At 49.1% G+C, this 27,720-nt stretch overlaps 1 protein-coding gene across 8 annotated transcripts in view; it reads left to right on the forward strand.

Annotated features, from left to right (window-relative positions):
- The window catches only part of TSNARE1 (t-SNARE domain containing 1), a 235,351-nt gene that overhangs the window by 39,511 nt on the left and 168,120 nt on the right, over nt 1-27,720 (forward strand). For 5 of the 8 annotated variants that reach the window (XM_040432067.1, XM_040432068.1, XM_040432062.1 and 2 more), the window contains 3 exons: nt 9,823-9,948; nt 24,256-24,333; nt 25,405-25,474. In XM_040432067.1, coding sequence (XP_040288001.1) covers nt 9,864-9,948; nt 24,256-24,333; nt 25,405-25,474 — 233 coding nt within the window. In that variant the 5' untranslated portion in view covers nt 9,823-9,863. Of the gene's footprint in view, nt 1-9,820; nt 9,949-24,255; nt 24,334-25,404; nt 25,475-27,720 lie in introns of those variants that run through there. The other 3 variants (XM_040432063.1, XM_040432066.1, XM_040432065.1) reach the window with 3 other exon arrangements.

Here is a 27,720-nt window from a genome sequence, read left to right on the forward strand (position 1 = left end):
ATTACATTACTTATCCCGTACTGAACCTGAGTTACATCCTCTATTATACTCCAGAGCTGCACTCACTATTCTGCTGGTGCAGTCACTGTGTACATACATTACATTACTTATCCTGTACTGATCCTGAGTTACATCCTGTATTATACTCCAGAGCTGCACTCACTATTCTGCTGGTGCAGTCACTGTGTACATACATTACATTACTTATCCTGTACTGATCCTGAGTTACATCCTGTATTATACTCCAGAGCTGCACTCACTATTCTGCTGGTGCAGTCACTGTGTACATACATTACTTATCCTGTACAGATCCTGAGTTACATCCTGCATTATACTCCAGAGCTGCACTCACTATTCTGCTGGTGCAGTCACTGTGTACATACATTACTTATCCTGTACTGATCCTGAGTTACATCCTTTATTATACTCCAGAGCTGCACTCAGTATTCTGCTGGTGCAGTCACTGTGTACATACATTACTTATCCTGTACTGATCCTGAGTTACATCCTGTATTATACTCCAGAGCTGCACTCACTATTCTGCTGGTGAAGTCACTGTGTACATACATTACTTATCCTGTACTGACCCTGAGTTACATCCTGTATTATACTCCAGAGCTGCACTCACTATTCTGCTGGTTTTAGAGCTAAGATTTCCCAAAGGGAGTGCTGCTCTGGAGTATAATACAGATGTAATGTATTTCTGCAGATTGTGTGTCTATATAGAATAATCTGTGGTTTAGAAGCAGATTCCTGTGGGTTTTGTCAGCACTAATTATGTCCTTGTTATTTTGATGGTGCTGCCACCTAGTGGTCAGGAAAAATGATTTACAAACTTGCTTTTTTGTTTATTGATTCCCAATGGAGTTGTCTCTCCCAGTGTTTTAATTTCTTATTTTCCCACAGCGAGTTCAGCTCTTGAGTATAATACAGATGCAATGTAATGTATCCAGGACATGACTAGGACAGATTTGTATCCCCTGGGTCTGAAAAAAATAAAGGTTCCTATTGTATGACCCCGAAAAGATCTTCAGATCGGACATTAACACAGAAAGTATATTGGAATATTGTATAGCTTTTGATTTATTTGCTAGAACTAGAGCCCCCCTTTAATCCCTGACATGATAGGTGCCCGTGAGCTCCCCCTGCTGGTTGGTGATGAGCAGTGCGCTCTCATGATTACCAGGATGGCCGACCTTTGTGATGCTGTGTAGCGCGCGGTTTATAGTTGTGCCGCCCTCGCTGTAGAACACATGTCTGACAACCGCCGCCTCATTTATTTATCCGGCGAGAGGTTTCTGCTGCGGTGCGACGCTCCCTCTCCGGCTAATACATCTCTGCTGTTCCTCTTAAAATATTAAAATCCTGACAACATCCTAAACAGAATAAGGATGAGATTTGCGTCTTCCCTTCCCGGGAGCGCGATGTCTCCACATCTTCAGACACAGTCGCAAATTTAGTCTTTTTGTTTTGCAACGAGTAAGTGCCACAGACTCGGATATCTGCCGTCTCCAGGGCAAAGTCCTTAAAGGGGTTGTGCCACGAAAAATATCTAACGTTTTTCTAACCAGCACCTGGATCTGAATACTTCTGTAATCGGCCGCTGAGCTATTCAATAAAATGTATCTGTACAGCGCCACCTGCTGTTCGGTTTTTTATTTTTTCTCCATCACTGAGATGGTCGCACACGCTCAGTTTAAATCTTCAACTGCCGTCAGCCATGTGTTCTGTTAGAAGCTGTGCCAGTTACAGGAAGAAAACTGCAGCAGGAAGGACACCCCCCTTAAGCTGTGATAGTGAGCGCCAGGAAAAAGGACACGCCCTGAGCTGTGGTAGGGAGCGAGCGAGCGCCAGGAAAAAGGACATGCCCCTGAGCTGTGGTAGGGAGCGAGCGAGCGCCAGGAAAAAGGACACGCCCCTGAGCTGTGGTAGGGAGCGAGCGAGCGCCAGGAAAAAGGACGCCCCCCTGAGCTGCGGTAGGGAGCGAGCGCCAGGAAAAAGGACGCCCCCTTGAGCTGTGGTAGGGAGTGAACGAGCGCCAGGAGAAAGGACACGCTCCTGAGCTGTGGTAGGGAGCGAGCGAGCGCCAGGAGAAAGGACACGCTCCTGAGCTGTGGTTTGGAGCGAGCGAGCGCCAGGAAAAAGGACACGCCCCTGAGCTGTGGTAGGGAGCGAGCGAGCGCCAGGAAAAAGGACACGCCCCTGAGCTGCCAGCTTGTAATAAATCTAGCAGAACAACTGGAGCAATGAATGTGGACGTCTGTGGATCCACGTGAGGTACAGGGCTGGTTCTAGCTTTGTTAGGGGATTGTTCATGTGCTGTATGATGTCTGATTTAAATTTTTTTTTTATTTTTTACATCAGTCAGGTCTTCAATATTAGATCAGTGGGGGTCCGACATTTGGTAGCTGTCGTAAGGCACTGTGTGACCCTGGCACCACAAAGCCCAGCTCCCATTCATGTGAATGCACAGGAAAGGGCTGAACGGTGGGGGTGCCGCTTGTCAGACGTATGTGCACGGGGGGCCTTTAGTAAAGGGGATACCTGGCTTGATTTTATTTTTATTTTTTTTAACACAGATTTTTGCTTCCCTTCCGCTTGTTTCTGTAACTTCTTCACTTTTTCAGAGTGGGCGGGATCTTCCTGGTGTGATGTCACAGCTCTCGTGTGCGCCCTGAGCCAACCCGATGTCTCCCGCCTGCAGCTCCCTTTCCCCTCTCCCAGCACGCAGTGTCCTGCAGCCGCAGCCCCCTCCTCCCTGTCCTTGTGTCCTGCAGCCGCAGCCCCCTCCTCCCTGTCCTTGTGTCCTGCAGCCGCAGCCCCCTCCTCCCTGTCCTTGTGTCCTGCAGCCGCAGCCCCCTCCTCCCTGTCCTTGTGTCCTGCAGCCGCAGCCCCCTCCTCCCTGTCCTTGTGTCCTGCAGCCCCCTCCTCCCTGTCCTTGTGTCCTGCAGCCCCCTCCTCCCTGTCCTTGTGTCCTGTACAGGGGCTGAGGAGGTTAATGATCATTTGCAGGGTCGCGGCTGGGAGATGAGGACGACACTTTATATCACCTAGAGGCGGCTTTCATTGACTCTCTGTCTTTCGCCTCGGAGACGTGCGATGTTCCTGGCACCTGTTCCCTTATTTATCTCCCAGCAGCACCTGCTCCGTTTTCCCGTGCGCTGCCCAGCCTCGCGCTTTCTTTTCTACCGTCATTAAAATGCAATCAGCCGTCTATTTACCAACATGAATGCTCTGCCTGAGAGGGATAATTGGTGTGAGCGCGGCAAATGGCGTGACGTTCACAAGCCAGCGACATGGCGCCCGATGAATATCCTCCTGATTGCACCAAACGCGCGAGGACTTCCGGAAGGAGTGACTAAGTGGACGGCCGCGGCGGTGCTTCCCTCCTTCCTTGTCCGATACCTAATTGTGGTCGAAAGTCAAGAGGAGGCGATGGCTCGGAGCATCGGGGGCAGCAGCGCTGAAGAGGCCTCTTAAAGGGGCGGAAGGCCAAAAATCCAAAATCTATTCCAGTGCGGGGGGCGGCTGATATCGGGGATCTACCTGTCCTACAGTCTGTTAACTATCAGATTGGTGGGGGTCCTACTGCTGAGACCCCCACTGATCATAAGAATGGGGGCCCCGTACCCTGTGAAGCCCCCCTGAAATGGATGGCGCGCCTCCACTCCATTCATTTCTATGAGAGCGGAGTACAGCGCTCGGGATTTACTCCGAGGGATTGGTCCTCTTGAACACACATCCTGCCAGGCGGGAATCGGGAGACCCCTGTACACCTTTGACGGTCCGCGGTTATGCTGTAATCTGCATGCTCGTCCAATGTTCATCTAAGCTCGTGTATGCCCGCCCTTAAGTAATAGCTGACCAACAATCGCTCCGTGGCAAATTTTGGGTGCTGAGAAGGCAGCGGCCATGTTGGATTTGTTCCTGTTGCTCGGGAGGAATAGCTGTCAACGAGCTAATGTCTGCAGCTTTCTGTGAGATTGACTGCAGCGGATATATATATACCCAGTATATCTGACCGCCAGGTCTCCGTGTGCTCTGCGCTGTGAGGCCGCCCCTCGTCTCGCTGCCGTCTCAGCCGATCCATTAAAATGTTACTTGACCTTTTTTAGGAAAGGTAAAAATGCAAATTTGCAAAAGTCTGCTGAATAATAATAATAATAAAGCTCGTTCTCCGCCTGCAGTCCCACCGGCTGTAATTACCGGCTGTAATTACGTTGACCTTTTACCTTTTTCTTCTTAAATTTCTGGAATATTCTGGTTTTGGTGGACTATTTGGTGGCGGTGGTGACTGCTGTGCTGGTGGATTTTCCTACGAGGAGGCCGCCTTACCACCGCTTATAGCACTGGCCTTGAGGCCCTCGTCTGCACCAGCCCTGTGCTTGCAGGCTGACGTTACGTTTCCTGTAGGCTGTGTGTCCCGGGGATCTCTGAGTCTGACGTCCGTATCCGCCAAGACACCAAACACACGAGAAGTAAAATGACCTTCCTAGTCCGCTCGGGCGACCTGGTTTGTAGGCGCTGACTATGGTTGCGTGTAGAGGTCCCTTTACACGGGACGATATTTTAGCAGATAGTCGGGGAAGGATGCTCGCTGGTGGAGGAGATGCACTGACATTTACACTGCCAGATCATCACTAAAGAGCATTACTATGATCTAGGGTTGCATCGGGTATTAAACGATCGATAACCCAATTGATAGTTCTTGACCCGGATCGTTTCGATACCGGCATTTGCTATTTTCCGATACTAGGCGGCGCTGCCGACTGTCACTTAGAGAACATGGCACTCACCGCTCTCAGCGAGCGCCATGTTCTCCTCAGCAGCACAGTGGAGGAGGAGGCCGTCCTCCCTCCCCACCCATGACGCCGCTGCCACCAATGAGGGGATAGCACTGAGGAGGAGGGGAGGGGCTGTGGCCATTGCACCCCCCGATTTTGCAAATCTCGGCACATTTTCTGCCGTGCGTTCTCCAATCACACAGGATCTATGAAGGAATGGTTAGGAAGAGGAGCGCATCTCAGAAAGTGAGTACCGCACAGGCTGGAGCCCCGACATAGGCGTCACTCAACTACTATACATGTTCTACATGTGGTGGGAAATTCTATTAATCCGACATATGATGGACCAGAAACCCTAATAATCCAGCATGAAGCAAGGCAGAGGATTCTAGAACTCGCCTGATAACAACCTATAGGAGCCGAAGAAGGCAGACTTATTACACACAGATTACTGATCCTGGAATACAACCTGCATTGTAGACCAGGGCTGCACTTACAGGATAAGTAATGTATGTACACAGCGACTTCACCAGCAGAATAGTGAGTGCAGCTCTGGAGTATAATACAGGATGTAACTCAGGATCAGTACAGGATAAGTAATGTATGTACACAGCGACTGCACCAGCAGAATAGTGAGTGCAGCTCTGGAGTATAGTACAGGATGTAACTCAGGATCAGTACAGGATAAGTAATGTATGTACACAGCGACTGCACCAGCAGAATAGTGAGTGCAGCTCTGGAGTATAATACAGGATGTAACTCAGGATCAGTACAGGATAAGTAATGTATGTACACAGTGACTGCACCAGCAGAATAGTGAGTGCAGCTCTGGAGTATAATACAGGATGTAACTCAGGATCAGTACAGAATAAGTAATGTATGTACACAGCGACTGCACCAGCAGAATAGTGAGTGCAGCTCTGGAGTATAATACAGGATGTAACTCAGGATCAGTACAGGATAAGTAATGTATGTACACAGTGACTGCACCAGCAGAATAGTGAGTGCAGCTCTGGAGTATAATACAGGATGTAACTCAGGATCAGTACAGGATAAGTAATGTATGTACACAGTGACTGCACCAGCAGAATAGTGAGTGCAGCTCTGGAGTATAACACAGGATGTAACTCAGGATCAGTACAGGATAAGTAATGTAATGTATGTACACAGTGACTTTACCAGCAGAATAGTGAGTGCAGCTCTGGAGTATAATACAGGATGTAACTCAGGATCAGTACAGGATAAGTAATGTAATGTATGTACACAGTGACTTCACTGGCAGAATAGTGAGTGCAGCTCTGGAGTATAATACAGGATGTAACTCAGGATCAGTACAGGATAAGTAATGTAATGTATGTACACAGTGACTGCACCAGCAGAATAGTGAGTGCAGCTCTGGAGTATAATACAGGATGTAACTCAGGATCAGTACAGGATAAGTAATGTAATGTATGTACACAGTGACTGCACCAGCAGAATAGTGAGTGAAGGCTTTTATTATTGATGATCTATCCTCGGGATAGGTCATCCATATCAGATCAGTGGGGTCCGACACCTGGGACCCCCGACGATCAGCTGGTTGAAGAGAAGTCCACGCTCCATGCCAGCGCCGCCATCCCGTCATTGTTTACCTGCTCTCTGTCGACATGTCAGCGGTGATCGGTGTAATTACATTTTCACTTCTATGGGACGGCTCTGTAGTATTTGTGTATCGGAAGGAGCCGTCCCATAGAAGTGAATGGTGCGGCTTGTATTGATCACCGCTGCGATGTCGACAGAGAGCAGGTAAACAATGACGGGATGGCGGCGCATGGAGCGTGGACTTCTCTTCAACCAGCTGATCGTCGGGGGTCCCAGGTGTCGGACCCCACTGATCCTGAGGTTAGGTCATCAATATTAATATCCCGGAAAGCCCCTTTTGAAGTAGATCTGTTTTTTATATAATGTTTCCTATGTAAATGTCCTAGTTCAGTGTATATTCCGTCAGTGGCCGTTTTGTACAGTGGATTCCTTGCCTCGCCGGCTCCGCGCTGTAGTGATGCTCGGGACGGTGGATATCCGGGAGCTAGGCTCGTACCGGTGCTATATTCCGTATATTACACACCCTGAATGCGGGGCCTGTTCATTATGCTGACGACCCTCCTATTAAGCACAGATGATTGCACAGACTTGAAGTGCAGTTGCCATGGTGGCGCCACGTGTTAGCATCTCCATCGAGTCGCCAGCTCGTGCCCTTTCATGTTTGCCAAGTGAGGACTCAATCAACACTTCTCTCTGCCTCTGAGGTGATGGCTGCCGTGTGCCATGTAGTGATTAGAAGTCCGACACTCAATACCAGTCAACCCAGTGCCTCCCAATAGTCAACCTTCTGTCTCTGGTTTCTGGGTCGGCTGGTAATTTTCACCCGGCCGCCCGCTTTGCCCTTCTCTGCTTAGTCTCATGTGTGAATCGCTGCTCCAGCGGGAGGCAATTGGGATCTGAAGTCCGTACACTGGTTTATACTGGTGGTCTGAGAGACGGACACCATTATTATTCTGACTGGTGCTTCAGTGCCGCGATGAGTCGTGCGTTTTCTGGGAATGTGTAAGGAAAAGTTCTGCAACTTTCTCATATACTTTGTGTTTCAATTTCTTACCATTTTAGCTATCTCTGCTTGCTCTCAGTGAATGGAAATAGGCTCGTACCTCTGGCAGCTTCGCACGTGACTGATGCAGATTTTCGTGCGGCGGATCCACGGCCTTGTTAAAATCTCATCCATTGTGCTGGTGGTAGTGTACACGTCTCATCTGCACGATGCTTAAAAGAAAAAAAAGCGGAAATTTAAAAATCTGCGGCACCTAAGTTTACTATTTTCTTTGCTGCGCTGCATTTTCCGGAACACGTCGACATCGCCGTGAAACAGGGTTTTATCATCTTGGGCATAGTGGCCTATTGCTAGGCTATGCCACCCGTGTCGTCAGAATCTCCAGAAAGCGCACGTGCTGCTTGCTCTCCATTCATCCGAAAAAAGCTGGTCGAGCGGTGCCACCTCTGTGCGACTGTCGGAGATAGCCGAGCTATTTTCGCAACTTCCGTAGAAATGAATAGCGATATGCCGGCAGTGTGAGAGTAGAAAAATGGCCAGCCTGGAGGGTGCAGCGTGTAATTACCGCTCTCTAGGCCCCATAAAGGTTTTTTTTGGGGTCTTGTAACGCCAACGTCTCCCCCCGGTGTCGTTCCCGGTGATATCCGGAGCGGCACTGAGGAGGCGTCAGCGGATCCGATGATCTTATCCAGTATTACAGCTTTCGCTGTATCTTAATTGAATATTGGTTGGCCTCTTAATATGAGCGGGGGCCGCTCCCCCCGTCTGCTAAGCGCTCGTTACTCGGGTTATACAACCGCCATTTTATACTTAATTTTTCACCGTAAACCTGTCCGTCCTGCACCGAAGCTTCTTAACTACCAATTAAGCTTTTGAGTAATGGAAGATTCTAGAATAGTAAGTGAAACCCAGTGATGGCGGCAGGAGGGCACTTACCTGCTCTCTTAAAGGCACACTAACCCGGAGTTCTGGCGCTTATGTTAGTGCAGCGGCATGATTATAGGAGCGGGCAATGTAGTGATCATGGAGGTTTATGAACTCTGCAGTCATCCTCTCCCCAGCCTGCGATGGCTGATAACAGGGAGCACTAGATCGTGTTCAGCCGACCTACAGTCAGCCTATCCTCAGCTTGAAATGACAAAGGCTCTCAGTGGCTGCTTTTGGGTGGTGTACGTCTTGATGAGAGATCGTTGATTTCTAGACAGGCCTCTGCGATGCACTCGGAGACATTTTGCCCAGTTGACAAGCTGAGAGAGAAGCCCATACATCTTATTAGGTGACGCCAATGTCATAGATTTTCACCACCCATTGACTTTTATGAAGACTCGACTCCTGCTTTTACGTGTTCTCGTGCGGCTGCAGGAGCCCAATGTTATCTATGTGTACAATGGATGTAGCCAGAAGCTGCAGAGCTGTCCGCTTGCCCCCTGACCCCTCCGTAAATCTGCACCCCTCGCATAGGCACTTCTTTCTTCAATTTCTTGCAGGGATTCCCAGGAGCCTGTGGTTAGTATTCACTATTGGATTTCCGTCTTTTACCTCATTGGCTGAGGCTCTGGTTCTGCTGTCGGTGTGCACATCCACAGCTCGTAAATCGGACGGTCATGTCACGCTCAATAAGTGTCCCCCGTTATTGGCCCCGCTCCCAAGGTGCTCTTAATTTAGATTCTTACATAGAGGGAGCTGGACTGTGAATAGTAACAGGATACATTGTATCTGCGCTGTCCAGAGGATGATACATTGTATCTGCGCTGTCCAGTGGAAGAAGCTCTTTCTTAGGCTACTTTCACACTCCGTCATGGATCAGCAAAAACTCTTCCGTTTAGATAATACAACCGGCTGCACCTGTGCCGAACGGGATCCGGTTTTATTATCTCTTAGATGGCCAAGATGGATCCGTCTCTAAGACCATTGTAAGTCTGTGGGGGACGGATCTGTTTTCTTTTGTGTCTGAGAGAACGGATCCGGCCCCATTGACTTGCATTGTGGGTCATGACTGATCCGTCTTGCTGTGCACCTCATCGCGGACAGAAAAACGCCGCTTGCTGCTCTGCGATATGGGAACACAACCAAACGGAACGGGATACATTCTGGAGCTCTCCGTTCCGTTCCGTTTTGTCCCCTTTGACAGAACAGAGGCGTTTTTCTCCGGTATTGAGATCCTCTGCCTTATCTCAATGCGGGGAAAGTCGGACGCAGATGTGAAAGTGGCCCTAAAGGCTTTCTCTGGTTTATAATGGGAAGTCGGGCATCTTTTTTAAATATATTGAAAGGTCTTGAAACATTCTTACATATTTTGTGATGACACCTCCTGGATGATCGCGGTGTCAGTCGTGCGCGGTGTCAGGCGTGCGCGGTGTCACTGGCTTTCTGTAACGGTTTATTGAAGATATGAGCAGTAAATATCAGACAGAAGGCCATTTTCTTGCTGACATTATTCTCCTTGCTTTCCAGCTCTCCTGCGCCCCCATTGAGCCTGAATCCGGTTTTCCAACATGTCGTATGGCTCTGTTGATGGCAGTGGATTTGGAAGCAGAAACCCTTTCGGCGGACCCTCTACTCAAGGATATCAGCCTCTAGGTATGAGCCCGGGTCTGCAGTGGGGGTCGTGGCTTTGATGGGCGACTGGAAACCCTTTAGATAGAACTCCCTACTGGGAAGTCGGGGAAATGAAATCCTGGGAAAGCTGGGTGATAATGGCCTCCATTCTAGCGCCTCTGGGGGTTAATAACTGCACAACCAGGTAGATTGGTCGCTGTCTGAGGAAGCTCCATTATAGCTTCCTGTAGCACAGCTTTCCATAGAGGTACATGGCCAAGCAAATTGGACATTCAGTACTCTGGGAAAGCTGGGTGATAACCCGTGTGCTCCCCTTTATAGCTTCTTCCATAGAGTTTGTCACCCACAGCATTACAGGAGAGCTGGGTGACACCTGTCATGGAATTGCTGTTTATGCAGTTCCTGTGTATTAGGTAGGTCCTTCTCCAGGGAGTGCAGGTGGACCCTGTATAATAGGTAGGTCCCACTCCAGGGAGTGCAGGTGGTCCCTGTATAATAGGTAGGTCCCACTCCAGGGAGTGCAGGTGGACCCTGTATAATAGGTAGGTCCCACTCCAGGGAGTGCAGGTGGTCCCTGTATAATAGGTAGGTCCCACTCCTGGGAGTGCAGGTGGTCCCTGTATAATAGGTAGGTCCCACTCCAGGGAGTGCAGGTGGACCCTGTATAATAGGTAGGTCCCACTCCAGGGAGTGCAGGTGGTCCCTGTATAATAGGTAGGTCCCACTCCAGGGAGTGCAGGTGGACCCTGTATAATAGGTAGGTCCCACTCCAGGGAGTGCAGGTGGACCCTGTATAATAGGTAGGTCCCACTCCAGGGAGTGCAGGTGGACCCTGTATAATAGGTAGGTCCCACTCCAGGGAGTGCAGGTGGACCCTGTATAATAGGTAGGTCCCACTCCAGGGAGTGCAGGTGGTCCCTGTATAATAGGTAGGTCCCACTCCAGGGAGTGCAGGTGGACCCTGTATAATAGGTAGGTCCCACTCCAGGGAGTGCAGGTGGTCCCTGTGTATTAGGCAGGTCCTACTCCAGGGAGTGCAGGTGGTCCCTGTGTATTAGGCAGGTCCTACTCCAGGGAGTGTAGGCGGTCCCTGTGTATTAGGCAGGTCCTACTCCAGGGAGTGCAGGTGGTCCCTGTGTATTAGGCAGGTCCTTCTCCAGGGAGTGCAGGTGGTCCCTGTGTATTAGGCAGGTCCTACTCCAGGGAGTGTAGGCGGTCCCTGTATATTAGGCAGGTCCTACTCCAGGGAGTGTAGGCGGTCCCTGTATATTAGGCAGGTCCTACTCCAGGGAGTGTAGGCGGTCCCTGTATATTAGGCAGGTCCTACTCCAGGGAGTGCAGGTGGTCCCTGTGTATTAGGCAGGTCCTACTCCAGGGAGTGCAGGTGGTCCCTGTGTATTTGGCAGGTCCTACTCCAGGGTGTGCAGGTGGTCCCTGTGTATTTGGCAGGTCCTACTCTAGGGAGGTCAGGTGTGGCCCCTTTTCTGAAGTGTCTTTCTGTTCTTGTTTTTTTGTGATTCCAGAAATATCTATTGTGTGGGAGCCGCCAGGAATCCATTAACATTTTGAGTTTTATTCTGGCTCCAGTTCTGGAAAGCTTGTAGTCAGAACGTACCCCAGTGCAAGGACTACTGCTCCCATCATTCCCCACTGACTGATTTACCCGCACCCCTGCTCCAGCCGGCACACCGACTCCGGCCGCACAGTCACATGATGCTTTTAGATTGACATTTGCAAGTGAATATGTGGATATTACATGCCCCCGGTCTATCGCTTTAATACATCCCCCCCCCCCCCCCCCCCCACGTTGTTGCAGATGCCGGACCGATCATGTTACAGCCACAAATCCTGCACCATTATACTCCAGTCCCGTCCAGAGCAGCATTCTCTGATGTGCTGATTTACCTTTACTCAGCTAGCAGCTGCAGAGACTTTTTGAGTCGCACTGTTCTCTGCCAGGAGCTGAAAAACCTGCAGACTATTTTGGAGGGGAACCCAGAGTTTTGAATGCAGCTTTGGAAGTGATTGGAGAACGATGGAACTTTGGGCTCTGCGCCCTCGCTATGAGCGCGCTGCCACATGATACATTCGTTACAACGCTGCAGTCGTCTCACAATCAGATTTTTATTGTAGTCGGAGGAATGATCTCGAGCGCACAGACGGTCTGCGGAAAGCGCCGTCCCTGGAAGCTTCCGTCGCCGCGAGCGGCTCAACATCTTGTGCTCTCACCAGCCTATTGGTTCCTTAAGGGGGGCGGAGTGTATTTAACCTCTGACACCCCAGATCCGATCAGCTGTAGTCACCTAGGCCTAGGTATGGCAGCGATGGCCCCCCCCCCTTATACTGCTGCACATTTGACACCCAGGTTTCCTAGGACCCTCAACTGCAAAGTACAATCCCTTTAAGGGCGTTCCGTTTAGCTTTCCGTTCTTCTGATCCGTCAGAAGAAAGCCTCATGCACAGCACCGTTGTTCTGGTCCGCATCCGAGCCGCATTCACTTCAATGGGGCGCAAAAGATGTGGACAGCACTCCGTGTGCTGTCCGCATCCGTTGCTCCGTTCCATGGACCGCGGACAAGAATAGGCAGTTATATCAATGGCTGTCCGTGCCGTTCCGCAAATTGTGGAATGAACACGGGCGCCATCCGTGTTTTGTGAACCGCAAAACACACAACGGTCGTGTGCATGAGGACGAAGAGCCATCCGTTTGAGCCATTTCCATCTGAGATCCGTTTTTTAGACTGGGAAAAAAGGCCTGCATGCAGTACTTTTGTTTCAGTCTAAAAAAACGGATCTCAGACAGAAATGGCTCAAACAAAGGACAACTGATGCAACAGGATCCGTTTTTTTTTTTTTTCCTCTATCTTCTGACGGATCAGAAGAACGGAAAGCTAAGCGGAGATGTGAACGCAGCCTTATTGGAACTCCAGTTAGACTACTGTCCCTTTCCGCTATTAGGATCAGTCATGTGATCTCAATAGCGGGGGAAAACACTTCCAATTTGTCCCCATTTATTGTCAATGGGGACAAAACTGAACTGAATGAAACTGAATGCGCCAGAATGCATTCCATTCTGTTTGGGGTTGCGTCCCCATCGCGGACAGAATAACGCAGCAAGCGGCGACCTGGCCCACAATGTAAGTCACTGGGGACGGATCCGTTTTCTCTGACACAATAGATAACGGATCCGTCCCTTATTGACTTTCAGTGGAGTTCATGACGGATCCGTCTTGGCGATGTTACAGATAATACAACCGGATCCGTCCATAACGGAAGTGTTTTTGCCGAACCCTGCCGGATCCAGAAAAAACGCAAGTGTGATGAAAGTCGCCTTTTCCAGAAGTCCTAATAATCCGGCAAGGAGTTTCCCTTAACCAGATTGAGGACATATTATGAGACCCCACTGATCAGTTTTTAGGAAAGCTGGGTGACCATTCCTTTCCAAGGTGAGGCTGCGGCCATATTGGTTATCACCCAGCTTTATTGGGAGCACTCCATGTGCCGGCGTCCCCCTCATCAGCTCGCCGCCTCCTCTGCCCGTCGCCACGCACACGTCCACACTGTGCCAAGTGCACCGGCTCTGCTGCATGACTGTCTGTAGACGGCTCTGCTTAGGGTCACCCAGCCCTTCTCCCTGTGTCATAGTGCTTGTGCCAGTCTTCACTGTAGCCCCGACATTCTATTCCTAGTGACCAGTGCAGCAGGCCCCTACCAGACAGCAGCAGAGGACTAATGAACTGAAATAAAATGCTAGTGTGAAAACCTTAAAGGGGTATTCTTCCCACTTTGTAAAGCAGCGGGATTATGTGGGAGCGATGCGAGGCCAACAGACAGATGTTTGTAGTCTCCACAATGGCTGGCAGTGAGTTCGAAGAGCAGCTCTGGAGCACAAACTGGTGCTTTTTAAAAGGTGACGCACTGTGCAGACAGAGGAAACCGCAGAGAAAGCACTAAGTGGCACACGCAGTATAAAGCTGATCACCGCCAGGGCGGCCATGTTGGAAAGGTCTGCTACAATGTAACGACCCGTGGCTGTTCATCTCCGTGTCACCAGTAAATGTCTGCGCCCCCCCCCCCCCCCGCGTTACAGGTAACGGAGGAAAGCTGCAGACGATGCATGACGGGTGGCGGTTTTGGGGGCGAGTTACCCATGACCCAATTGTGCCAGGTTTCCCCTTCAGGATGGAAACCCTAGGGGCAGATGAAAGTGGTTTACCAGTGTATGACGGCGTCACGTGGAGTATTATTCAGATGCAGCATATTATTATTTGAGCATTACATGGTGGTGTTATTTGAGTGTTAAATTGTCACATGGGAACTACACGGCGTTGTTTATTATGTGGAGCTATATGGCAGCATTTTGTGGGCTCATTAAGAGAGTATTATTATCTGGGCATTCGGATGGCAGGTGTTATATGTGCTGTATTTGTCATTTTTGTCCTGGCACCACGTGGCGGTATTATGTTGCCTCGATAAGGGAGTATTATTTGGACGCTTGTCTGGTCTTCAGATATTAATGACCTATCCTCAGAATTGTTCTTCAGCGTCAGATTGGTGGGGGTCCTAGTCCAGCCACGGTCCCGGAAACCATACAGTGTACGGGGCTGAGCTTCAGTACGCCTGCGCTGGAGACGCCACAGTGTGCGGAGCCTTCTGGCCGAAACAGCAGATGATCGGTGTGGGTGTCCATTTATTATGTAGGTGCTATATCTTGGCATTATGTGGTCTGGATATATATATGTATATTTTTTTTTTTCCCCTGGCACTATATGATGGTGATATGTAGGAGCTGTATGGCAGTATTTTGTAGGCTCCATAACGGAGCATATTTTAGTCACTATTTTATGTCATTTGATCGCTATATTGGGGCGGAATTTGTGGGTCCATACAAGATTTTTATCCTGGCACTATATGGCGGTATTATGTGACTGAAATTACAAGAAAATTGTCTTAAAAGGCAGGGTCTACAAATGAGAGATAAATATAAATGGCGCCGCACATAAGGAGGTCCCACTGCGCGTCATTATCACTGGTCAGCAGCGCAGCCCACCTGCCCTCTACCCGGGGACTGTCGGGGCCCCTGCTCCCCATCCCCACAAGGCGCACCGGTAATGGTTCTGTAAAAATCTAAGTATTACAAATGAGCCGCAGCCCCGGCCGCCGCCTCTGGCGGGAGATTTATGGGACCTACGTTTAGTGGCCCCTGCGGTATGCTTCCTGCAGAGATTTATTATTATTATTTTCTCCTATCTGTTCTCTAATATGTAGCGGCGCCGCACCGTGCATTGCTGCCGGCCGCACTCCGCTTGTAGCAAGGAGTCACGGAAGACGCACGGAATTAGGGTGAACCACACAGGGTGTAGCGACTTGCCATTGACGGGGTCCTCAAGAGTTAAAAGCGTGGCCGCAAAAACGGCGTCGTGACCGCACAGTGGAAGATCAAGTGAGAATTTGCACTTGATGATCACAAATTTTCTCTAGTCGCAGCCAAAGCTGAATTTGCAGGTCTGCATGTGTCCTGGAACTCGCTGGTGCCCCCCTGCTGGACCATTGTCGGTACAGAGCATGTTGGTTTGCAGTGCATTATGGGAGATTAGCCAAGCTGCCAGGGGCTCCTTTGCTTTATTTACTTGGTGCTGGTCCTAAAATACATAATCGCATCTAAAGCTGCATTTAGAGTTCTGCTGCTGTAAAACTTTTTTTGTGCGGTCTTGCCGTTTTTACATCTGGTTTCTCTCCTATAAGACTAGAACGGATGAACTCCATCTCCAAAAGGGCTTTGCATCAATTGCAGCGTTACCCCACTTTAAAAGCAGCTCTGGATGTGACTAGAGAGGAGACCTTGAAGTGTTGATATGAAAAATAAATCGCTGTACTGAATCCAATAACATCCGGAGCTTCATTCACAATTCTGCTCTTGCCATAACATCGACCCGTTTCTTCGTTGCGGAGCTGTGTGAATGCAGCTTTGGATGTGACTGGAGTTTAAATAATAAAGCGAATTATTGAAGGTATTGCTCCATATTTTATATAAATCTGCGTCCTCTGGATGTATTTCTGCTGGTAGATGGTGGAAAAACTACATCTCCCACAATACAGCAGTGACGCATGAGATTGTGCAACCTGGGGGCTGATGGCCAACCAGCAGAATTGTGAATGCAGCTCTGGATGTGATTAGAGGATGTAATCTTCCCATAGGTCTGTCTTTGGATGGCTGCTGCCAGGGAGGCAGTTTTTACGGGGCTCTAGTCTTCTGCCGTAGTAGACCCCGTGGTCTTCTGTACCGTGCACGGCCAATGTCTGGCGAGGTGGCCCTGGGGCGAACGCCCGTCTTTTGGATGTAGAGATTGCTACTCTGCCCCTCATCTTTCACATCAGGATTAGATTTTTCAGTACAGTTCCTTTAATCTGGCATAAAATCATCTGACGTTTATAGATCCCTGAGGGATGATGGGAGTTGTATTTTTTCTAAACCGTTGGAGACCCACCGTAGTAGAGCACGGACCACGGAGAAAGCTGCAACTCTCAAACTTAGTGTTTAGGCATTTGTGGGTGTCGCAGAATGCTGGGAGTTGTAGTTTCCCAACAGCTGGTCTTTATGATAGGCTGCTAGGATATGTTAGGAGTTGTAGTGCCTCTGTGGCAGGAGAGCACTGATCTGCCCTGACTGTTTGCGGCTGAGAGTTGTAGTGTCCCAGTAGCTAGAGTGCACTGATCTATCACGATTATTTACGGCTGAGAGTAGTAGTAGCTGGAGAGCATTGATCTGTCATGGCATGCTGGGAGCAGTAGTGGTGCTGTAGTAAGAAGCCTCCGAGGCTCCCTCATTACATAAGATGTTTCTCAGGACCACGCTGCCATCCTGCAGGAACTGTGAATCACTGAGACGCCCGTTGTCTGGAGGCGGCGGGGATGGGGTGACATTACACGCCGCCGATACCTCACAGCTGCGGGGGTCCTGAGTACAGATCGCAGAACAGAAACGTAGATACACTTCAAGTGCCGGATTACCAGATATCAGATGCCCGATTACAGGAAATGTTCTCTACTAATTATATAGAGCTATAGTCTTTAGCCTGTGGGAATGTGGAGGACAGGCTGGGAGTGGTAGTTCTACTACAGATCCAGAGCCGCAGTGCAGCCTGTGGGAATGTGGAGGACAGGCTGGGAGTGGTAGTTCTACTACAGATCCAGAGCCGCAGTGCAGCCTGTGGGAATGTGGAGGACAGGCTGGGAGTGGTAGTTCTACTACAGATCCACAGCTGCAGTGCAGCCTGTGGGAATGTGGAGGACAGGCTGGGAGTGGTAGTTCTACTACAGATCCAGAGCTGCAGTGCAGCCTGTGGGAATGTGGAGGACAGGCTGGGAGTGGTAGTTCTACTACAGATCCAGAGCCGCAGTGCAGCCTGTGACCGATCCAGGCCCGGAGGTAACTGCAGTCTGGACACGGAGCAGCGAAATGTGTCGGCTCCAGAGGAACAAAAGGGGTTAATACACAGCACAGGGACTATTCACGCAGCGTTTTCAGAAGCATTGTAGTCTATGGGAGTATTCACACAGCGTTTTCGGAAGCATTGTAGTCTATGGGAGTATTCGCACAGCGTTTTCGGAAGCATTGCAGTCTATGGGAGTATTCACGCAGCGTTTTCAGAAGCATTGCAGTCTATGGGAGTATTCACGCAGCGTTTTCAGAAGCATTGCAGTCTATGGGAGTATTCACGCAGCGTTTTCAGAAGCATTGCAGTCTATGGGAGTATTCACGCAGCGTTTTCAGAAGCATTGCAGTCTATGGGAGTATTCACGCAGCGTTTTCAGAAGCATTGCAGTCTATGGGAGTATTCACGCAGCGTTTTCAGAAGCATTGCAGTCTATGGGAGTATTCACGCAGCGTTTTCAGAAGCATTGCAGTCTATGGGAGTATTCACGCAGCGTTTTCAGAAGCATTGCAGTCTATGGGAGTATTCACGCAGCGTTTTCAGAAGCATTGCAGTCTATGGGAGTATTCACACAGTGTTTTCAGACGCATTGTAGTCTATGGGAGTATTCACACAGCGTTTTCAGAAGAATTGCAGTCTATGGGAGTATTCACACAGCGTTTTCAGACGCATTGCAGTCTATGGGAGTATTCACGCAGCGTTTTCAGAAGCATTGCAGTCTATGGGAGTATTCACGCAGCGTTTTCAGAAGCATTGCAGTCTATGGGAGTATTCACGCAGCGTTTTCAGAAGCATTGCAGTCTATGGGAGTATTCACGCAGCGTTTTCAGAAGCATTGCAGTCTATGGGAGTATTCACGCAGCGTTTTCAGAAGCATTGCAGTCTATGGGAGTATTCACGCAGCGTTTTCAGAAGCATTGCAGTCTATGGGAGTATTCACACAGCGTTTTCAGAAGCATTGTAGTCTATGGGAGTATTCACACAGCGTTTTCAGAAGCATTGTAGTCTATGGGAGTATTCACACAGCGTTTTCAGAGGCATTGTAGTCTATGGGAGTATTCACACAGTGTTTCTGTGACATGGGTGGGCTTTCATCATCTGAATGTAAACAGGAGTGTTTCCGTTCTCTGACAGCAATCAGAGGTCTCAATGGTATATGATTGTAATACATAGTATATTAGAAAGATGCAGTGATTAAAGGGCATCTGTCAGCAGTTCTGTCCCTATGACACCGGCTGACCTGTTATATGTGCGCTCGGCAGCTGAAGGCGTCTGTGTTGGTCCCGTGTTGATATGTGCCAGCTTTGCTAATGATGTTTTAATATATGCAAATGAGCCTTTAGGAGCAACGGGGGCGTCACCATTACACCTAGAGGCTCAGCTCTCTCTGAAACGGCCGCGCCCTCTGCACTTTGATAGGACCAGGCAGTGGAAACATCATCACATCTGGTCCTGTCAATCAAAGTGCAGGGAGCGCAGCAGTTGCAGAGAGAGCAGAGCGTCTAGGTGTAATGGTAACGCCCCCGTTGCTCCTAAAGGCTCATTTGCATATAATGAAACATACTTTTTCTCAGCAGCGCGGGCACATAGGAACATGGGACCAACACAGATGACTTCAGCTGCCGAGCGCACATGTAACAGGTCAGCCAGTGTCATAAGGACAGAACTGCTGACAGATGCCCTTTGAAGGGGTTGCTCCGTTAGAGATGACTCCTTTCAGAATCTAGGCGATCAGCTGATTCCCAGGGGCAGCTACAGACAGCCAGGGACTGCAGCGACCTCTACAGGGAGAATGAAGTACTACATGACGACCGTTCAGATGACTGGCTGCACGTGGTCCAGTGGTCAGAACAGGAGACGCGTTATCATTTCTGGGTCATGAAGGGGGTTACAGAGTCGGAGGACCCCCTTCTGTGATGTCTGTGTGCCCTAATAGATTGACTGGCCCTTTAAGATTTACTATTACACTCATCCCGGTCATCTGTTATACTAAAAAAAGAAGCAGATCCCGGCATCCGAGATTTAATATTTTGTTGGCGTTTTCAGGAGCCGGTGTTAGCTGTGAACATCTTGTCTAATTATCGGAGCATTACTGCGCAGCCGCCCGCTCTCTTCTGTGAGCCCGCTCCATTTAATGAGCATGTGAACTTTGGAGGAAAAAAAAGATGAAAATCCAGTGCGTCCCTCGTCGGTGGAGCCTCGGACCACTCACACACTCGGCTCTGCTTTCATCTGTCTGCTCGGCGGGCGCAGTGCTGAGTAGAGGTAGTCGCACGCAGGGAGCTGCCGTGAAGCGCTGATCTGTGTCAGGCAGGTTAATCTAGCCTTTTACTGACACATAGATCATAGCGCAGAGTATTTCAGGAGAGGCGCGAGCTGGTCTTGTGGGGCCTGGGTGATGATGGAGGACAGTGCTGCGTTTGACGGGCACTGCCATGAGGAGAGTGGAGGCAAGTGGGAGGTTACAGGCTGTAACAACATAGTGGAGAGAGCAGGGTCTCCCAGCAGCACAGAGTATTTAAGGAGGGGGCTGTACTGATGCCCAGTCATCTCTTGTGATGTTAGTGAGGCCAGGGCTGAATATTTGGGCAGCAACTCATTCCACCACTAAATAGTGGGAAGTCAGACTGAGTGTTATATAGTGGAAGGGCCAGGGTGCCCCAGCAGCACAGAGTATTTAAGAAGGGATGTGCTGATTTAATGTGGGGGGTGGGGGTTACATAGTAGGAGCAGTGTTTCCAGTATTGCAGAGTATTTCAGGAGAGGAGTGTGCTGGTGTTATGGGGGATTACACAGTGGAGAGAGCAGGTACCTCAGCAGCACAGAGTATTTCAGGAGAGGAGAGTGCTGGTCTTGTGGGGGATTACACAGTGGAGAGAGCAGATCCCTCAGCAGCACAGAGTATTTCAGGAGAGGAGTGTGCTGGTCTTGTGGGGGATTACACAGTGGAGAGAGCAGATCCCTCAGCAGCACAGATTATTTCAGGAGAGGAGTGCTGGTCTTGTGGGGGATTACATAGTGGAAGGAGCAGGTCCTCCTGCAGCACAGAGTATTTCAGCACACCAGTGTGCTGGTCTTGTGCGGGATTACATAGTGGAGAGAGCAGGTCCTCCTGCAGCACAGAGTATTCCAGGAGAGGAGTGTGCTGCTCTTGTGGGGGATTACATAGTGGAGAGAGCAGGTCCTCCTGCAGCACAGAGTATTTCAGCCCACCAGTGTGCTGGTCTTGTGGGTGCGGTGACCTGCCCCCCCGGTGATATTAGTCGGATTAGTAAAGATTTGTCATATACAGCTGTCAGTAAATTACTTGATCTGCCGGGAAGGCGTCAGCAGAGGCTGCGGCGGGTGATAAATGGGCGGCGCTGCCGGCTCTGCTCTATTTTCCCCTAATCTATAGAACGTCCTGCCTTGATGAGTGGAACGCGTTTCTATACGGTTCTGTGCCGGTCGCCAGGGAAACCGCCTCCGAATGCGCAATAAACATCCATCTTATTAATTGCTCTTCACTCTGGATTAAAGTCAACTTTCCCCGAACTGGAAATTTCCACTCGTCCAGCAATGAAATGAGACATCAGCGCGACATTAAAAGGCGACAGCCGTCCTTCTGCGCAATTTGTATCCCTTTAAGAGCGATTTCACGTCCCCTCCTCAGATATCATGTGTGGGTTTCTTAGTTATATCTGCTTCTGGAAAAGCTGGGTGCACAAGGCAGAATATTGCACCTGAGGATACAATCTATAGGGGCTCCGCAGACTGGTCTTTATGGGAATAAAATCTGAATTATTACATTTAATATTTTTTATTTTTTTGCTAGCATTGTCAGTCTTTACTGCAGTTCTAACATTCTGTTCATGCACAAGGAAGCACAGGATTAATCTTTTGAGTGCAGGTTGTTTGCCCGTGGCGACTTGCCAGTCTTTGCAGGTGCCACCATAACCATTGGCAGTCTCTAACCACCGTCTGGTGGGCGGGGGGCTGTGGGGAAGGTAATTTGGTGTCACGTAGACAGAAGTCTAATCATTTCCCCCCCCCTTCACTGATGGAAATCTGTGCTTTCTGAAACGCTTTCAAAGAATGTGTCTGAGCGGCTGCTGCGTGTGATGGGGACGTCAGCGGAGCCTCGTGATCCGCCACTAATTAGTCAGAGCGAGGTGGGTGGCGGAGGGGGTCTCACAAGGAGAAGGGGATTTTCCTTCTCTGCCTTAGATGGTGTGTAGGGTGAGAGCTGGTGTATACTGGGTGTGATACAGAGGAGTATACAGGAGGGGGTCTGGAGCAATGGATGCCGCTGTGTACTCACCCATAGCTCTGCTGGGGAAGAAGTGGTTCCTGTGTAGTGACCGGTACAAACTTTACATTTCCCATAATGCACCTCAGCAGAACTCTGTATAAAGGATATGGCTGGAGTATAGAGACATTAATCTGTGCAGCCTAGCAGAAGGCACAGAATACATGTCTGTCCGTTGTGTTGCATTGCGGGAGATGTAAGTCATGGGTGATGCCAGGTACAAACCACATCCCCCACAGCAGACCTGTGACTGCGCAGAGACTGAACCAGCAGGGAGCTGGGGATCCTTCACAAACCACTACAGCAGAGACTGAACCAGCAGGGAGCTGGGGATCCTTCACAAAACACTACAGCAGAGACTGAACCAGCAGGGATCTATGAGGTTAGGGAAGCCACACAAACCACTACAGCAGAGACTGAACCAGCAGGGATCTATGAGGTGAGGGAAGCCCCACAAACCACTACAGCAGAGACTGAACCAGCAGGGATCTATGAGGTGAGGGAAGCCCCCACAAAACACTACAGCAGAGACTGAACCAGCAGGGATCTATGAGGTGAGGGAAGCCCCACAAAACACTACAGCAGAGACTGAACCAGCAGGGAGCTGGGGATCCTTCACAAAACACTACAGCAGAGACTGAACCAGCAGGGAGCTGGGGATCCTTCACAAACCACTACAGCAGAGACTGAACCAGCAGGGATCTATGAGGTGAGGGAAGCCCCACAAACCACTACAGCAGAGACTGAACCAGCAGGGAGCTGGGGATCCTTCACAAAACACTACAGCAGAGATTGAACCAGCAGGGAGCTGGGGATCCTTCACAAAACACTACAGCAGAGACTGAACCAGCAGGGATCTGGGAATCCTTCACAAACCACTACAGCAGAGACTGAACCAGCAGGGATCTATGAGGTTAGGGAAGCCCCACAAAACACTACAGCAGAGACTGAACCAGCAGGGATCTATTAGGTGAGGGAAGCCCCACAAACCACTACAGCAGAGACTGAACCAGCAGGGATCTATGAGGTGAGGGAAGCCCCACAAACCACTACAGCAGAGACTGAACCAGCAGGGATCTATGAGGTGAGGGAAGCCCCCACAAAACACTACAGCAGAGACTGAACCAGCAGGGATCTATGAGGTGAGGGAAGCCCCCACAAAACACTACAGCAGAGACTGAACCAGCAGGGATCTATGAGGTGAGGGAAGCCCCACAAACCACTACAGCAGAGACTGAACCAGCAGGGATCTATGAGGTGAGGGAAGCCCCACAAAACACTACAGCAGAGACTGAACCAGCAGGGATCTATGAGGTGAGGAAAGCCCCACAAAACACTACAGCAGAGACTGAACCAGCAGGGATCTATGAGGTGAGGGAAGCCCCACAAAACACTACAGCAGAGACTGAACCAGCAGGGATCTATGAGGTGAGGGAAGCCCCACAAAACACTACAGCAGAGACTGAACCAGCAGGGATCTATGAGGTGAGGGAAGCCCCACAAAACACTACAGCAGAGACTGAACCAGCAGGGATCTATGAGGTGAGGGAAGCCCCACAAAACACTACAGCAGAGACTGAACCAGCAGGGATCTATGAGGTGAGGGAAGCCCCACAAACCACTACAGCAGAGACTGAACCAGCAGGGATCTATGAGGTGAGGGAAGCCCCACAAAACACTACAGCAGAGACTGAACCAGCAGGGATCTATGAGGTGAGGGAAGCCCCCACAAAACACTACAGCAGAGACTGAACCAGCAGGGATCTGGGAATCCTTCACAAACCACTACAGCAGAGACTGAACCAGCAGGGATCTATGAGGTGAGGGAAGCCCCACAAAACACTACAGCAGAGACTGAACCAGCAGGGATCTATGAGGTGAGGGAAGCCCCACAAAACACTACAGCAGAGACTGAACCAGCAGGGATCTATGAGGTGAGGGAAGCCCCACAAAACACTACAGCAGAGACTGAACCAGCAGGGATCTATGAGGTGAGGGAAGCCCCCACAAAACACTACAGCAGAGACTGAACCAGCAGGGATCTATGAGGTGAGGGAAGCCCCACAAAACACTACAGCAGAGACTGAACCAGCAGGGATCTATGAGGTGAGGGAAGCCCCCACAAAACACTACAGCAGAGACTGAACCAGCAGGGATCTACGAGGTGAGGGAAGCCCCCACAAAACACTACAGCAGAGACTGAACCAGCAGGGATCTATGAGGTCCGATCACTGCTCCCAGGTTCTCCTCGTGTGCTGGCGAGCCATACATGCCGGCATCTCCACCTTGAGTGTTGGCCCCTGGTGGTCGTCCTTCTCCTCCCTTGGGTTTGAGGGCCCCGGTGTGCCAGATGAGGAAGCAGAAGAGCAGACTGTGCCCTTAGATATAGGCAGCGGAGGAGGGAGCTCTCCATGGTGCTGATTGATGCAGCTGCAACCCACAGGAGGGACTCCCTTAAAGTGACGCCACATGATCTGCAGAGCCCCTCCTCCTCCTTGTGTGAGCCCCTCCTCCTTGTGTTTAGCCCCTCCTCCTTCCGTGAGCCCCTCCTTCATCCCGTCTCCTTCCAGATGTCTGTAATACTTCTCTTCTTTCCTTTAACAGCCACCCAGGTTGATGCTCATGAGCTGGAGGAGCTGTTCCAGGTCACTTCTGAGGATGTGTTTAGAATAAATTCTAACGGTGGGTATCACGCGCCTCCTCCTGTGGTCTGTGCCCGGGCACTGCCCCCTGCGCGCCAGTCATGTGACGTATCCGTGGCACTGGGACTGCTATAAAGCTTCTGTATAATCCTCTGTTAGCTGAAGGGGCAGCACCACAAAGCCCTAACAGTTTGAAGCATTTGTTACAATGTATCAGTAGAGACAGGAGCACTTCAAATATCCCGTGTTGAGGGTTTGTTACAGTGTATCAGTGTACACATTACTGCATTCACATCAGCATTACAGATATCCCCTGTGTTGAGGGTTTGTTACAGTGTATCAGTGTAGAGATTACTGTTTGATATCACATCAGCAGTACATTTACTGAGGGTTTGTTACAGTGTGTCAGTGTAGAGATTACTGTTTGATATCACATCAGCAGTACAGATACTGAGGGTTTGTTACAGTGTATCAGTGTAGAGATTACTGTTTGATATCACATCAGCAGTACATTTACTGAGGGTTTGTTACAGTGTGTCAGTGTAGAGATTACTGTTTGATATCACATCAGCAGTACAGATACTGAGGGTTTGTTACAGTGTATCAGTGTAGAGATTACTGTTTGATATCACATCCACAGTACAGATACTGAGGGTTTGTTACAGTGTGTCAGGGTAGAGATTACTGTTTGATATCACATCCGCAGTACAGATATCCCCTGTGTTGAGGGTTTGTTACAGTGTATCAGTGTAGAGATTACTGTTTGATATCACATCAGCAGTACAGATACTGAGGGTTTGTTACAGTGTGTCAGTGTAGACATTATTTAATTTCAAAGCAGAAGTCCAGATATCCTGTGTTGATGGTTTGTAACAATGTATCAGCTTACACATTTCTATTTACTATCTTATCAGCAGTACAGATACCCCCTGTATTGAGGGTTCGTTACAGTGTATCAGTGTAAGCATTACTGTGGTATCCTCACAGAAGCAGTGCAGATATTCCCTGTCTTGAGGGTTTGTTACAATGTATCAGTGTACACTTCCTGACATGACGGTGAGCGGTCTGTGGTGTAGTCCGTGGTTTATTCTTGTGTCTCTCTTGTTGACAGTACAGTCTCTGGAGAGAAACCTGCGCTCCTTGGGGACTCCTAGTGATACCGCGGAGCTCAGAGACCGCCTGTAAGTTACCGCTCTTCTATACTGTGTGTACCGACTGTGTCCCTGCAACGGGGTGAAAGTAATCTGTCACCTGATGATTTACATTACAGTGGTGTGCTGCTGGATCAGTGGGTATGTGCTCCCTAGTCCCAAATACCGTACTTTGGAGTTTGATAATCCTTGACTTGAGGGTATTAAGCTCTACAGTATGAAGACTTCCACAAACAGCTCCCCATATCTCATCTTCCTGCCCCTATTGACAAGTAGAATAAAAACACCCAGTTGTCAGTTATACATTTCCAGAAGGAATAACAGATGAATGATTTATATGTGGAGAAACCAAGACCGATAGAATATCCGTTGAAATCGCCCAGTATTACCTGCTTGTTCAGTGTCTGGCATAGCAGAATAGTGAGTGCAGCTCTGGAGTATAATACAGGATGTAACTGAGGATCAGTATAGGATAAGTAATGTAATGTATGTACACAGTGACTCCACCAGCAGAATAGTGAGTGCAGCTCTGGGGTATAATACAGGATGTAACTCAGGATCAGTACAGGATAAGTAATGTATGTACACAGTGACTCCACCAGCAGAATAGTGAGTGCAGCTCTGGAGTATAATACAGGATGTAACTCAGGATCAGTACAGGATATGTAATGTATGTACACAGTGACTGCACCAGCAGAATAGTGAGTGCAGCTCTGGGGTATAATACAGGATGTAACTCAGGATCAGTACAGGATAAGTAATGTATGTACACAGTGACTCCACCAGCAGAATAGTGAGTGCAGCTCTGGAGTATAATACAGGATGTAACTCAGGATCAGTACAGGATAAGTAATGTAATGTATGTACACAGTGACTGCCCCAGCAGAATAGTGAGTGCAGCTCTGGAGTATAATACAGGATGTAACTCAGGGTCAGTACAGGATAAGTAATGTAATGTATGTACACAGTGACTCCACCAGCAGAATAGTGAGTGCAGTTCTGGAGTATAATACAGGATATAACTCAGGGTCAGTACAGGATAAGTAATGTATGTACACAGTGACTCCACCAGCAGAATAGTGAGTGCAGCTCTGGAGTATAATACAGGATGTAACTCAGGATCAGTACAGGATAAGTAATGTAATGTATGTACACAGTGACTGCACCAGCAGAATAGTGAGTGCAGCTCTGGAGTATAATACAGGATGTAACTCAGGGTCAGTACAGGATAAGTAATGTATGTACACAGTTCTAGGGCGCGGACCGGTCGGCAGGAAGGCTAATATAAAGCTCTCGCTCCTTCTTTCGTGCTGTAAAACAGTTGACAAAGTAAAGTCATGATGTAGATGTTTTACTAAGAACACCAAAAATCCCATGAAAAAGTAAATATTCAAATCTAGTAATCTCTTTACTCTCAGAGCAGCGCTTTCATGTCCGGATTAGAGAGCAGCGGGAATAAATGGCGAGAGCGCAGCGCGAGTTAAGCTCACGGCTGTGCGCTGCGCATTCAAGGTATTACTTTGAAGGGATTAGCACATTAGCATGACTCTAAACGACGTGTCAAAGCATTTATGGAAATCGTCTCTTCTCCCCCCGACGCTTCCTCAAAGCCGTATAAGAAATGTACATGAAACGCCGCCCCTCAATTAAACAGCCTGACACTTAAAAGCAGCGTATGTGTTCTGCCCGGCCGCGGTCTCTTCATTAAACCGCCATTAGTTAAATGCTTCCAACCTTTGACTCCATCCATCAAAGTGTGAAGAACGGAAAAATCCCCGACTGGGAGATGAGACCCGGAGCCGTGTGCAACTAGAGCCACAGCTCAGGTGTAACGGGAGGCAAAGGAAGACATCGCCATCCTGCAGTATTATAGTAGTGATATTACTGTACATAGGAGCAGTATTATAGTAGTTATATTCCTGTACATAGGAGGCAGTATTATAGTAGTTATATTCTTGTACATAGGAGGCAGTATTATAGTAGTTATATTCTTGTACATAGGAGAAGTATTATAGTAGTGATATTACTGTACATAGGAGCAGTATTATAGTAGTGATATTCTTGTACATAGGAGCAGTATTATAGTAGTTATATTCTTGTACATAGGGGCAGTATTATAGTAGTTATATTCTTGTACATAGGAGGCAGTATTATAGTAGTGATATTACTGTACATAGGAGCAGTATTATAGTAGTGATATTACTGTACATAGGAGCAGTATTATAGTAGTTATATTCTTGTACATAGGAGCAGTATTATAGTAGTTATATTCTTGT

Source organism: Bufo bufo, chromosome 5, assembly GCF_905171765.1.
Source record: "Bufo bufo chromosome 5, aBufBuf1.1, whole genome shotgun sequence".
Taxonomy (NCBI): Eukaryota; Metazoa; Chordata; class Amphibia; order Anura; family Bufonidae; genus Bufo; species Bufo bufo.